The 15,242-nt window shown below is 40.3% G+C and overlaps 1 protein-coding gene across 3 annotated transcripts in view; it reads left to right on the top strand.

The window, feature by feature from the left end:
• ADK (adenosine kinase) overlaps positions 1 to 15,242 on the top strand; it is a 374,447-nt gene that overhangs the window by 36,976 nt on the left and 322,229 nt on the right. For all 3 annotated transcript variants that reach the window (XM_080926022.1, XM_080926020.1, XM_080926021.1), the window contains exon 2: positions 5,681 to 5,755. In XM_080926022.1, the coding sequence (XP_080782148.1) occupies positions 5,681 to 5,755 (75 nt within the window). The remainder of the gene's footprint in view (positions 1 to 5,680; positions 5,756 to 15,242) is intronic.

Genomic DNA, 15,242 nt, shown 5'->3' with positions numbered 1-15,242 from the left:
GCCTGGCCCCACTCGTTTGTGAGGAGATAGTGCAATGCTGTAGAAACCACATCACTTTTCTTCTATGAAACTATCATCTTCAGCCTTCTACTTTTTTTTGTAATTTCTTCCTACAATAAATGTGCACGTTTAGGGGCTGGGGAGATGATGGTGCAAGGGCTAAGAGCCCTTACCAATCCCCAGATGAGTTTAGTTCCTAGACCTCTCTAGTCCTGTGACTTCAGCTCCAGGAGATCTGGAGCCTTATTCTGGCTTTGGAGGGCACTTGAACATATGTGGGTGTACACACACCCTCTCTCACTGTACAGAAGAATAAAATAAAATATTTAAAAACATATGTATATTTGGATCTCAGCTTCTTGGGGCCACCTTTTACCTTCCTCATATACTAGGTGTTTGAGAATTACTCAGGCCCTGTAGGTGATTGATTTTGCCCTTCTGTGGGAGTTTCCTGATAGCCATCTTTCCACCATCAGAGCTAGAATGAGATGAGCTTCCATATGTTCTTCTACATTTGGCTGAAACAGTTTGATACATAAAACTATAAACTCTGCTATTTATTCTCTGGAAGAATCTGTTGTAAAAGACAATTTTGGAGGGGACTGACTGGTCTGGCCACCTATTCTCAGAACCAATTAAAATAGCAGGAAAATGGGAAGCAGGAAGAGGAGATTTTTATTCAGTGTGACTGCTTGGAAAGAGGGACAGAGAGATTAGGCCCCTGCCCCCAGGCTCTCTTAAGGATTCTAGAGTGAGATTAAAGTTTAAATAGAAGGCCCGGGATTTGCATGTTTGTGTGGTACAGTCAAGATGTCTGCTCCTCACTCTCACCCTGTTAGGTAGTCTGACAAGCTGTTGGAGCTCTGAGAAATCGTCCTTGGAGACCAAGCCTTTCTTTATCTAGCTTCTTTCCTTCTCACAGCATGAGATTCTTGGAGAAATTCCCATTTCTTTAGAGTTCATTGTTTCAACTGTTTAAGAGTCAGATTGAGGGATGCCAATGTCCCTTTAGAATATCTTTATTTCTGCTGGTCCTGTGCTGCTCCCTGTGCAGCTAAAGATGGCCTCTGTCTCTCGTGTAGTGGTAGGACTATAGGTGTGGGTAGCCATGCCGGCTCTTACCCCCTTTAAAAAGTAGTTGCCATTGGTAGGCATGGTGGTATATACCTTTAATCCAGAGGTAGAGGCAGAGAATGAGAATATCTCTGTGTTGGAGCCCAGCCTGCTTTACATAGTTCCAGGACAGCCAGGGCTACCGAGAAACCCTGTCTTAATCCTTTCCCCATACCCCCCCCCCCCCCATGACTTGATTTGTTGCCTTTGTTTCATTACTATAAAAACTTGCAGAAACTTGCATCCATGCTGCAACCTGGAACTTGGTGTTGCCTAAATCCATGTTCCTGATATGTTCATTCCTATTTGGCTCCAGAATAAACTTTGAAGAACCAGTCTATCTCCATTTTAGGCTTAAAAACCGTCTTATAGTAAAGATAATTTATTAGTAAACCTCCCTTTCTCAAGGGCTGGGTAATGTTCCACCTGTAGCCTTAACTACAAAATGTTCTGTACTGCCTGTTCCAGGAATCACAATCATGTCTTTATTTTAAAAAGTTGTTTACACATCTTGCTTTTGAAACTGACTTGTTTCTAAGGGTTTATGGCCACCAGTGACTACCTTGCCACCAGGTCTTTGTTTCTGGAAGAACTAACTTATGTTCTGCTCCTGTAACTCTGCCTGTTTTGTCCACCAAATCCCCTATTTGGAAAACCCCCTACCTCTGAGCTATAGAAAAAGCCCTGTCTTCCTCACATTCAAATCTGACCTCTTGAACTCCACCTTAGGGGGAAGCAGCTCATGTATACAAATAAAAAAGCAAACTGTAATTAATTTGGCCTTGATGCTTTGGATCGGTGGTTTTTCTTGTATCTCTGGGTTTAACACCATCTCTTCTACTTGAGCTGAGAGTTGGTTTTTATGAAGATGGCATCTCCCTCCATATTTTGTTTTTGTTGGTGATTATATTAGTTACTTTTCTGTTGACCATAAAAAGCATCATGGCAACAAACAGCTTATGGGACAAAGTTTATTTTGGTTCACCGCTTCAGAGGGAGAGAGTACATACTGCTGGGAGGCATGGCAGTGGGCTGCAGGCTGAGAGATCATACTGCAGCTGCAAGTATGAAGCCTAGAGGGAATGGAAGCAGGGCAAGGCTATAAAAAATCCTCCCTTCCTGTCCAGTGGTGGACTTCTTCCCTCAAGGTTCCGCCTTCTAAAGATCCCATAGCTTCCTCAAACAGTACTACCAACCCACAACTTTAAATACTGGAGCCTATGTAGGGCATTTCTCATTCAAACCACCACAATTTTCCTCCACCAAGCATCTACCTGACCCCCCCCCCCCACCTCTACCCAGGAGCCTTTTTGCTTCATGTTTCAAGAATTCTGTTCTCGTTGGAGAGATGACTCAGTGGTTAAGAACACTGACTGCTCTTCCAGAGGTCCTGAGTTCAAGCCCCACAACCACATGGTGGCTCACAACCATCGGTAGTGGGATCAGATGCCCTCTTCTGGTGTGTCTGAAGACAGCTACAGTGCACTCACATAAAATAAATAAATACATCTTAAAAAAAAAAAGAATTCTGTTCTCTTCATTTCCCCTTAAACTCCCCTTTCGACCTCTTTCCTCTTTTATGGTCCCTGTTTTAGTTTTATGACTTAGGCCACCCCCAAAAAATACACATATAAAAGTTTAAATCTATGGTCTATATATGAGGGGAAAACACAATAATTATTTTCTGATTCAGTTACTTTGCATAATATAGTTTCCAGCCATATCCTCATAAATGTTAAGATGTGTATGATAGAACTTGAAAACTTTTTATTTATTTTATGTGTGTTGGTGTTTTGCTTGCATGTATATCTGTGCCCCACATTTATGAGTTCCCCATGGTTATGAGCCTCCATGTGGGGCTGGAAATTGAACCCCAGTCCTCTGGAAGAGCAGTTAGTCATCTTAACTGCTAAGTGATCTCTCCAGCCCCTATGCAATGGGATTTGATCTTTTAAAATATTTTATGGCTTTTAAGAAATTGCAGAAGGAGTGATCCAGAACCTGAGTCATTTAGTTGTTGCCAGCGGTGTGTTTTGCATAACCATGCTGTTTTGCAAATCCAGGAAATCAACGTTAGTATAGTACTCCAAATTTGACTTCGGGATTTTTTTTTACCGCTTTTGTTCATGCCTTTTTTATGTTAAATTTAGCTGGTCCTGATGTATACTAACAAAGTTTTATCAGGTCCAAGTTTGTTTGTTACCACAATTTTTTTTTTTTTTTTGCCCTTTGCTATTACACACAACTCTGTCATTGTCAGGAGTGAGGAGACTCCTGAGGAGTCTCAGGCAACTTCAACTCAGGCAAACAGATCTGTAGCTGCATTGTGGAAAAGATCGGGCTAGGTGGAGCTTAATAAAGACATTTTAATATAAACTGAAAAGTGTGGATGAAGAAAAGAGAGGCCCTCAGAAGAAAGCAAGAAATGCCCAAGTGTGGATATATGCTTCCTTAAGGATAGTGTGGAAAGTACCCATATGTAGTTATGGCTTCGTAACAGAGGCCAAATGAATAGTCTCAACATTAGCAGTGTCCACTGTTTTCACAGCTGTCACGTTCTCTCTCAAGAGGCTGTTGGGGTAAGTGGGATGGGAGAAGGCTCCAGAGATGCGCTGGATGGAACTATAGTTTGACAAGGTTACCCAGGAGCCACTAGGGTTGCACAGTGAGTGTTATTTTTTTTCCCTGTAAATACAGTTTCTGATGAGATTCCTGAGAAATGTCTGGCTTGCATCAGGGTTGGGAGAAGAACTGTGAGTGGTTGGTTGTGCTGTGTGGGACTCTTGTTTCTCTGCTGGCAGGAGGCTTTAACTGGATTCCAGGGTGAGAGGCTCCCTTTCCTCTCAAGTTTCCCCTGCCTTTCTATCCTGCTTCATTATGAACATTTATGTGTAGGCTTATGTGTAATTAAGGTGAGTATTCAGTTGTGCAATTCTTGCTTCTGTTTGTATCTGCCTGTTTTTGTCAACTGTGGAAAGAGAGGTGTTAAAACCAAATACAATTGTGTGTTTAGGGGCGGGTTATAGCTCAGTGACAGGGTCCATACTCAGTTTATGCAAGGTCTTGGGCTCCTTGGTGCTATAGGGTTTTGATGAGAAACTGGGTTTCACCCCTCCCTCCACCAGTGTTCTGAGCTATTTTATTTGGTGCATATATACTTTGTATTGTTACATTTCTTGATGAAATGACCTATTAATTTTTAATGAAATATTTGATATCATTTACCTGCACATCTCCATATTTTAAATTGAACTTTGTCTGCTACTAATATAACTGAAGTCTTGTTTCTATTGACTACTGATTTGATGGCATATCTTTCGGCCAACCATTTCATACTTTTCATGTTCTTACATAAAAATTTATCTTAACTACACATATTTAAGGTGTATATCTAAAGTGTATGTATAGTTTGAATCTATATATTAAAGCATATCTCTACATTTGAATAGTTACAATAGTCTTTGCCTTTTTTCAGAAAGGGTGTTGCTGTGTAGCTCTGGCCACATAGAGAACTTTCTATGTAGACCAGGCTGACCTTGAACTCACAGAGATCCTTCTCTTTGAGTGCTGGTATTTCCTGTCTTACCTATTAGGATTGCTTTTCTTAAATAGATACAGATAACTTTTATAGAGTAATGATAGTGAAAGGGTGTGTTAAAATGTAGGCATGTGATCCCAGGATAGTGCCACACATCTTGAATGGCAGAGTAGGTCAGCTAGAGTTTTTGGGTTAGACATACCGGATTTGTTATATATGATATAATAAAATAAGAATAATGACTTATTATATAGTGTTTTTATTACTTATGATGTTATCTGGATTAGTGTTTGTCTCGGGGTTTCTGTTGCTGTGGTAAAATACCACAATCACAAACAACGTGGGGAGGAAAGGATTTATTTCATCTTACATGTCCCGATCACAGTCCGTCACTGAAGGAACTTGGTGCAGGGACTAATGAGAAGCTCTGGAGGGGTGTAGCTTACTGGCTTGCTCCCGGTGGCTGGACCAGTGCAGGGCTAGCACTGTCCACAGTGACCCCTCCCACTTCAATCATCACTCAAAACATTTTAGTTAAGTCGCTTCCCAAATGACCCTAGCTTCTATCAACTTGACATAAAAACCACTGGTGATTTAATGTTATGACAAGGTCATTTCCCTCTTTTGTTATGTTGCAATTTTATTTCATCTATCTTAAGACTCCTTTTTTTCTAATTGTATGATGTTTTGCCTGCATGGATAATACTGTATAGCATATGCATTCAGTGCCTATAGAGGACAGTAGAAGTTGTTGGATTCCTAGGAACTGGAGTTACATGTGGTTGTGATCTACTATGTGGATGCTGGGAACAAAACCCAGGTCGTTTGCATGAGTAATATGTGCTCTTAACCACTGAGCCAACTCACCAGCCCAGTCATAGCTTTGTATTATCTCTGAAATACTGTCTTATGTGCAGTTGGCAAATCATAGGTTTAATCAAACTAACATGCTAGGCTTATGTTCAAGTAAAGATACATTTATTTTCATATTTGCATTTTCTAACTTCTTTTTTCCTTTTTCTTTTTTAGTGAAAATGTGCTGTTTGGAATGGGAAATCCTCTTCTTGACATCTCTGCTGTAGTAGACAAAGATTTCCTTGATAAGTAAGTATTTAATGCTTCATATATACCACATTGGACATCCCTGTAGAGAAGTGATTGAACTGAGGGAACTGTGCTGATAGGATGGCTCAGTGGGTAAAGTCACTCTCACCCAGGCTGACAGCCCAAGTTAATCTCTCAGATACCCATGGTGGAAGGAGTAAAGTCATTCCTGCAAGTTGTCCTCTGACACACACACACACACACACACACACACACACACACACACACACACACACTTATATCAAGTGCACATGCATATACTAATACACAATAAATGAGTAGATAATGCAAAAAAAAAAACAACGTATCAATAACAAAATATCTCTGACCCTCAGTTGGAGAGAAACTCAGGAAATTGAGATCTTTTTAGCTTACTACTATTTATTGAGTAATAAATTACCACGGTATCTTTTTGAAAATATGTTTTGTTTATTCCTAATACTTTTTTCAGTTAAAATGTATTACATGACAGGTATGGGGGTACATTGCCTGTAAATCCAGGCACTCAGAAGACAGGGTCAGGGGGATCATTGCAAGTCTGAGGCAGGCCTGCTATAAAATAGGTTTGAGGCCCCCTGAGTTACATGAGGTAATGTCTGGAAACAGATAAACAAGAAGAAGCAACACAAAACAGAACAGTGCTTGGATAACTGCGTTTCCACTTTCGGGAGAGCGATACTGAGTTCTTCCTTCATGCTGCATAGAAAAATTAACTCAAAATGGAGTGAAACCCTGAACTTAACTAAAACAGTAAAAACCCTAGAAAAAAAACTGGTGTAATTTGTTGTCTAAGTTTCTCGAATACTAAATTCAGTATTAGTAAAAGCATAAGCAATGAGAGAAAGAAAATAAGTTGGGCCTTCTCATTGCATCAGGGGGCACTGTCTGGGAATCGAGGACTGGGGATGTAGCTGTATAGTAGTAGGGTGCTTGCCTAGCATGTATAAGTCTCTGAATGTGTGCACTCATGAGCATACAAAACACACACAAACACAAAAATCCAGCTAATCTTCAGGATGGGAGCAAGTCACGTAGCAGTTTGACATCTAGTACTTAGAACAGTGGTTCTCACCCTTCCTGATGCTGTGACCCTTTGATACAGTTCCTCATGTTATGGGGACCCTCATCCATAAGTTCGCCACTGTTAAGAATTATAATTAAATCTCTGATATGAGGGGTATTTGATATGCAGCCCCAGAGGGGTTGAGACCTACAGGTTGAGAACCGCTGATGTTGAAACTTTAAAGTTTTTACAGCTAAAAAGCAAAACCAGGGTCAGTGAGATGACTCCTCAGCTAAATAACTTGGTCACCAAGTCACCAAGCTTGATGTCACGAGTTCAGTCCCGGACTGTACATGATAAAAAAGAAAGCTCACTCTTCCAAGTTGTCTTCTGATCTCTCTGTCTCTGTCTGTGTCTGTCTGTCTGTCTGTCTCTGGCTTGTCCCTGATGGAGGCAGTTTCTCAGTAGAGGATTCTTCTTCCCAGAAGACTCTAGTTGTATCAGGCTGACAAAAACTAACCGGCATATCGCTCTATTCCTTTTCATCCAAGTATAAGTAGAATGTAGATTAGAAAAATATGTTCATTTGCTTCAAAACTTGTTTATTTTCATTTTAATTACTGTATTGATCAAGTTAAAAAAAACCTTAATTTTCTTTTTGATTAGGTTTTCAGATTTTTAGGTGTCAAAAACTATTTTGCGTGTATATATGTGTAGACAGCTGAGGTTCATGGTGGGCATTTTCCTTTTTGCTCTCCACTGACTGCTAAGTCTCACTGAATCCAGCGCTTTCATTTTAGGTAGCTGTGTCAATCAGCAGGTCCCTGGAACCCAGCTCTTCCCACCTCCCCGTACTGTTCTTACAGATGTGCACCTCTGTGCTTGGCTTTTATGTGGGTGCAGGGATTCGAATTTAGATTCTGTAAGCAAATGCTTACCCACTGAGCCATCTTCCCAGCCCCCACCACTTCAGCTCTTGAGCTGGAAAGTTGCTAGTTTGCTTAGAATTGACATATTTTCAGAATACAACAAGCATGGTTGAGGTTTAAAAGTGTATAATTAAAAACATAAATGGAATAGTTAGCATTAAAATTTTTTGAAATATCCTCATTGTTTATTATCATAAAGGTAATTTTTCTCTCACAAAAGAACCAAATAAGGATCTTTAACTGAAAATAAGAACAGAATTAGGTTAATCAGCTCTGATACATTCAATTTGGCAAAATATCAGAGCTGAAAATTAATAGGCTTGTTTGTGATTTAAAAAAGAAGAAGAAGAAAAAAAAAAAAACCCCAGGATCCTGGAAAGATCTTCTGTGCCATACTAGAGACAGCATGCTCATGTGGGGAACTGTGGGATATGTGCACACTTTCTGATTGGTCTCATGGAGGGTAATGAATGGAAAAGGGAAGGATTATATAAGGTATATATAGTAGATAAAAGTCACAAAAGAGGAAGGAGGGAACTAATGGGATGGCCACTGGGAAAAAGCAACATAGTCAGTTTATCAGAAGCGAAAATACCCTGTTTTAGTTACACTAGTTGAAGAATTATTTATTTTCTCACAGATGTAAATCGTTTTGACTGGGAAGTTGGTAGGTAGCGAAAGCATGCATAAAGTATGTTTAGTGTTTATGTAAAGTTGATTGTAAATGCCACTACAAATCAGATACAAGTTATTTATAAATGAATCATTTGTATAAATAAATACATTATTGTATAAATAAAAATACATGGTAGGTTTGAGAGTGAAAAAATATTTGAATGTCAAGTGAGATTTTTGGTTTTAAAACTGACAATCTAAGGTCTCACTAGGCAAATGATTCACCAGTAAGTTTATCTCCAGTCAGGCAGTGGATGCTTACACCTTTAATCCCAGCACTAGGGAGGCAGAAGCAGGTGGATATCTGTGAGTTCGGGGAGTTGGGGAATATAGGCCTTCTGGTCTACAGAGCTAGTTACAAGACAGCCAGGGCTACATAAAGAAAACAAACCAACAAACAAAAATAAAAAAGAAGAAGAAAAAAAAGGAGAAAAAAAAATAGAACATCTTCAGACTCTTCCCTTTCTTGTCTCATCTTTTCTGGTTCTGTCTGTATGTCTGTCTGTTCCTGATAAATCTTGGTATATATTCTTGGCTGGCCTAAAAGTTGGTTGGCCTTAACCTTTTGAGAATATAACTTCTGTAGGCTTGGATTTTTATTGTGACTATGTCACTCTCCTTGGCTTAGTTAATTATTTTCTTTCCTAAGGCAGGGTCTTATCTCTGCCCAGGTAGAACTGGAAATTGCTCTACAGCCCAGGCTCACATCAAACTCTTACGTCAGCCTCCTGAGTGCTGAGGTTACAAACACACACCACTGTGCTTGGTTTGTTCAGGGTTTTGGATCAAACTGAGGTATTTGTTCACATTACCAACCAAGCCCCACCCCAGATGGCAGCTTAGATGCTATTACAAAACTGTATGCTTCCCCTCATGGGTACACACTTTCTGTGGGGTTTATTCTAGTGGTACTGACTGTAGTCACAAAGGACAATTCTGAAATACTGAAAGATCAAAGTCTTTTGTCGTTGTTGTTTTTGAGACATGGCCTCTCTGAGGCTGGCCTTAAATTTATAGACATCTACTTGCCTCCCTTAGCGCCCTGAATGCTGGGATTAAAGTGTGACACCATGTCCAGTGACCAGAGCTCCCAGTCTAAAGTTCCTGAAGTCTAAAACTTTTCCAGAGGACAGTCCTAAAAGATTAAGATCTCAGAGTTTTGAATTTGGAGGAATCTCCAAAGCGTGATTTTCCCTGGGAGGTTAGTCTGGGAACCTGACAGGCTGTGTGATCAACAGAAGTTCTCTTCAGTCTTTTGTAGACCAGTTGGATCCGGATAGGTGGAACAAACACGAATCTATCCTGAAAACCTTCATTTGATGTGTATGTACACAGTATTTGCAGAGATTAGTGTGTGAACCTGAGTGGACTGGATAGGGAAGATCTGTCTGTCTTTATCGCCTGAGCTTGCAGATAACAAAGCTCACTGGTCCCTTGGATCTGTGGGGCAGTTTTCTTCTGATTTCTTATATATTAGAACCCCAAGTTCCAGGCCTTTGGATTCTAGAATTTACTTTAACACCCTTTGCCCCCTCCTTGGGTCCTCTGTTTTTGATACAGTTATCTTCCCTGCATCCCAGTCCTTACCTTGCAGTTGACCTCTTGTAGAACTTCTTTACCTCCATAGCCACAGCAATTTATTTCTACAGTAAATCCTCTCTTATATATCAGTATATGAATATGTATATATGCGGTGGTGGTTCACTTTTTCTGGAAATTTATTACTTGTATACGTTAGGTTTTCAGAGAGCCAAATGTAATTTCTTACTGTTTTACTTAACAATAAGTATCTCCCATTATATTCTTACCTTGTGAATTGTTTTCTTGCCAAAAAAACAAAAACAAAAAAAGCTGCAATGGTGTAATGGTGTACGCCTATAATTACAGCCTTCCATGAGGCTGAGTGAATTTTTACAACATAGTGACAAACTGTTACCAAGGCAGAAGGACCGTGAATGAGTTCAAGGGTAGCCTGGGCCGCAGTGGTTCTGAAAATTGTAGAAGGTATTTGCATGTTTATGTTTCATGACTTTCTGGAAAAGTCAGAGCACTTGGTAAATTTTTATTTGAAGATTTAGTACACTTAGTGTTTGAAATGGATTCTAGTATAGGAAAATAATCCGTTTTTAATAAAAGGGAAAATATGGGGGGGGGCGGGGGGAGTACACTTCAGTTGGTCATGTCCCTCCCTGCTGGACAACTCGTCTTCTGTTTTTTCCGCCTCCTAATTATCTGCTTTCCTTCCTTGGCATTTTCTTCTGGCTTAGCTTTACAAGTGGCAGGTGGTGTTTTATTCCCCGTGTTGTCCACCCACTCCCTCAGGAAGTGCCTCTCCGTGGTGTGCACAATGCATGGTGGATCTTAGACATATTTTGCTGATGGTCTGGAGTTTACTCACGTCTAGGGAATGTAGGAAGGCAGGTTTGGACCATTATGCAGAGATGAAGATAAGGCTGAGCAGGACAAGACAGGCACTCAGCATGGCCACAGAGAACTGTTGCCCACCCGTTTAAATTGCTAACATTGTTTTTCTTAAATTCAGTGTGCTGTGCATTGATCTCCACATCATTTCCAGCACTGGGATTAAGTTACCAAGGGACTTAAAATTTGTTATTTGCAGTTTTTTCCCCCCAAATTCAACTCCAGAAATGTCATGTCACAGCATTTACTTCACAGCTCAGCATGTGCAGGTGTGTAAAACTAGTGAGACTTCCTCAGTAAAGGAGGAGTTCATCTGCATTTGTAAGAGATAAAATTTCTCCAGATCTAAGTTCTTTGGGTTGTTACATATGAAGTGTAACACATCAAGATGATGATGTTGTGGTTGAGACTTGTGAACCTCCTGCCTCAGCATTCTGAATGCTGAGATTGTAGGTATGTGCTACCATGCCTGGCTCTGTCTTCGTGTGTGTGTGTGTGTGTGTGTGTGTGTGTGCGTGTGTGTGTGTGTGTGTGTGTGTGTGTGAGAGAGAGAGAGAGAGAGAGAGGAGGGGAATGGATGGAGAAGAGTGTGTGCATCTTTTACAAGTTGATTCTTTCCTCTTGCCTGTGGGCTCCCAGTCTTGAACTCAGGTCTTCAGGGTTGGTGACAAGTGATTTTTTACCTGCTGAGCCATCTTGTGTCTACCCTCCTATCCCATGGAGATTTTGATATATGCCATCAGAATCTTAGATTGTTTTTCATAGTACTTCAATCACTAAGGTTACACTAAGCCCAGTCTACACGTTATTAACCTTACCGATAGGTGCTTATTTACTTATGCGCGTGGCTTGTCGCTCACTGCTATTACCTCACTGTCACTGTTGGCATACTTGAGGTGCTTTTGCTGCACAGACACCCATACGGTTATTGCTATTTTATTTATACATTGCCTGCGAAGTGCTCTGTCATGGTCTTCTTTCTCAAATCACCTTCAAAAATTTAAGTAAATATCTTCTAAAAAACAAGACTCACCCAAAATAGTTATGGAAGGAGTCTAAGTAAGGAGAAATACTGAGCCATATTAGTAGGAGATGGGAATGAAATTCCAAGAGGTATATGAGTTTATGAGAAGAGCTTACTTATACCAGACACACTAGAAACAGTGAAATAAGCCTTAACAGGTTTGCTGTATTCGATAGTACAGTGTCACTGGTGACCCCAGCTAGGTACATCACAGTGGGAAGAGGATCCGGAACAACTATTGTTAGAAGAGAAATGGGAAGTGTAATGGGCCAGCTCGTAGATGTAGCCAGGAGCCCAGCAGTGACACATTCTGAAATTTCCTGTTATGATGTGAATAACTGAATACCTGCTTAAAATAAGAGTTAAGACCATGAAGAATATAGTTCTGTTTTATATATTCAGGCTTAAAATCTTGTTGAACCCTGTTTCTTCAGATTCTCTAATTTTATTTTATATCTGCTTTGCTGTTGAAAAGCTAAAACACTTTCACAACCCTGTAACTTTTGGCTGCTGCTTAACTGTATGATTCATTCTTGTTCTGTTTCTTTATAAGCCTCCTGAATGTTGTTCGAGCCGAGGTCTGCAGGTTGCTGTGATAGTTAACACTTTGCCCTCCCTCCCTTCTAATCTGTCTCCCCCCCCACTCTTTCCCCTCCCCCACATGCACACACACACACACACACACACAGGTCTTTGTATGCAGTGTGTGCTCATGTAAACTTGTTACTGTTTAAGATTATGCCATAGCCATGTCCCTTTACAGTCTACATGACTGTCTGCAGGTACATGGGCCTTGTTGGAAATACATAAGTTCTATTTTCTTTTTTTCTCTCTCTCCCTTCCTTCCTTCCTTCCTTCCTTCCCTCCCTCCCTCCCTCCCTCCCTCTCTCTCTCTCTCTCTCTCTCTCTCTAAGAAATTTTAATTGCTAATCCTTTGGTGGTAGTTTTCCTGTTTGTAGAAGTGTTTAAATGGTCCTGTTTTACCCAGTTGTATTCTGTTTTTATCAGCATGTGGGCTCTTGGGCTCTTTCTATGTCACCCACAGAGTCTTCAAGGACGTTGCAGGTATTATACTAGTCATCAGAGAAAGAAGACATGTGAATAAAAAGTTTTTCAGTCTTTAAAAAGACTTATAAAAGCTATATATGTTTTAAACTGACTCATTTTCAGAAGAATGCAGCAGGAAGTTGAGTTTTGGATTTTACCAAGATGGATGGATTTTTTTTTCTTGTAGGTTTGTTAATTTGAAACACTGAGGGCCAGGCAGGGGGATGGCTCATATTGAAAAGGTTCTTGCTCTGTACACCTGCCAGCTTGAGGTTGGTCTCTGGAAACCACATTAGAAAGAGAACTGAATTTCACAGTTGTCTCTGATACCAGCTTTCGGGCTGTACATAGCCTGTATGCCTGTATTTACACACACACACACACACACACACACACACACACACACCACACACACACACGTGAATAATAAAACTGAGGGAAATCAGGTGTGGCACATGGCCTGTAATTCTAGTATTTAGGAGGCAAAGGCAAGAGGGTGAACATTGACCTTCAAAATGAATTAAAGATAGTGATTTTTAGGTTGTAAAATAAATCTTGATAACAGGAGTACACTGATTCTTTGTGTTCTTAAAAGGTATTTTATAAGATTTGTTTCCTATTTGTGAATGAGTATAAAGACTAACTTTGAGCATTGAAATGTCTTTAAATTACCCAGGCAAGCAAGTCTTTACGATTTCCTCTGTGGTTCGTATGCAAAGGTAGAATATTCTTCTAGGCAGCAATAATATTGATAATTTGTGGGCACAGGCTATTTTGATCTTGTGTATTAATAGCTATTTACCTAACTATAACTGAGTAAAGTTGGTTTGAGTGATGGGTACTTCAGTGAAAAAACATAGCTCACCAATACAGATGCATAGGCACCCACGTATTGTTAGACATACATAAAAAAATAAGCATGTACACAGGCCTAGGAAGAGAAAGTGTTTGGCTTCCTTCTGGGTAGTCATTTCCGTTATTATACTTGACAGATGTGTATTCACCTTCTTGTTTAGGGAAAGGAAAGGCCACACACAGGTGTTAGGGAGTGGGTCGGCCTGGCCCAGAACAGTCATGTCAAGGGGAGCTTGTGGGTGCTTAGGGCCTTCTGCTTGCAGTCCCGGTGACTTGAGTTCAATTATGTGAACAGTGCATCTTGCCTGTGTAACGTCTCTTCAATAAAATCTCTGCCTGCTGACACTCTGAAGATCCCTCATGCCACACCGTTACATACAGGTAGTGAGAGTAAAATAGCCCAGCTCCTTGGGGAGGGGACACTGAAAGTCTCAGGTTTGGAACCCTCTCAGACACTGCCCCATATATTGTGGCTTATTTTGACCCATATATATATATATATTTTAATGTCAGAATTTGAATACAGTAGTTATTCATGAGTCTCATGAGTACCTGAAGTAAATTATTTAATCTAAATGTGGCTTTAGGAACCTTCCATGTTTGGTATCAGAATTGAAGATGTGTGTGTGTGTGTGTGTGTGTGTGTGTGTGTGTGTGTGTGTGTGTGTGTATAAACTACATTTTTTCATGTATATGTAAACTGCATGTGTTTTATGTAAACTACAGACAGAATACATTACCAGAATATTACCAGACTGTCTCCTAGGAAGCAGCTCGAAGTGTTAAGTAATAGAAGATAAAATTAAGCAAAATCAGGCAAGGTGATGAAGGAAAAAGTTTTCAGATCTGCTGGAAATATTACCTGGTTCGGAACAGGTAAGAGCCAGGCCAGAGACGGGACACAGCCGAGAGACTGCTGTAAAGCCTTGGATAACCTCTGCCAAGGTGGTGAGGACCTGTGGGACTCAGCAGTTTGACCGAAATCAGACGATTTTCTGCCTGCTGCTTGTCTAGTGTGGCTCCTTTCTTCTGGTCCCCTTTGGTTCCTTTCAAGTTCTTTATTTGACAGTTTAGAAGAGAATGCCATTTATGAGGAAAGAGCCAGGATGAGAGGGGGAGAGATGAAAACTGCCTTTTCCCAGTCTAGGAGGAAACAGTACTTCCTTTTCTGCCACTGCTAATGTTATGTGTCATACACGTTAACCTTGCCTTTTGCTTGTCGAATTGTGAGGTCTAAAAGACAAGAAAAATTCTTGCTTAGCTGGGCACAGAAGGAAAGTAGCATTTGTTAAATTCCTCTTGTATAACGTATCATGTTCTTTGTGAATGTCCCACACGGCTACTTTAAACTTAGAGATGTTTATATTCCATAAACATGAATTGATAAGCAGATGCTTTCATATAAATTGATATTTGATTTTTGTAACTGAATCATAAAACTGATGAATTACTTCTTTTGTGAATCCTATAGAACAATCTTTGCAAAAACTCACAAGCTCCTTTTCCTTCTTAAAACTTTGTGTTCCGTCTGTG

The sequence above is a fragment of the Micromys minutus genome, assembly GCF_963924665.1.
Source record: "Micromys minutus genome assembly, chromosome: 12".
In the NCBI taxonomy this organism is placed as follows: Eukaryota; Metazoa; Chordata; class Mammalia; order Rodentia; family Muridae; genus Micromys; species Micromys minutus.
This window is presented reverse-complemented; position numbering and strand designations above follow the sequence as displayed.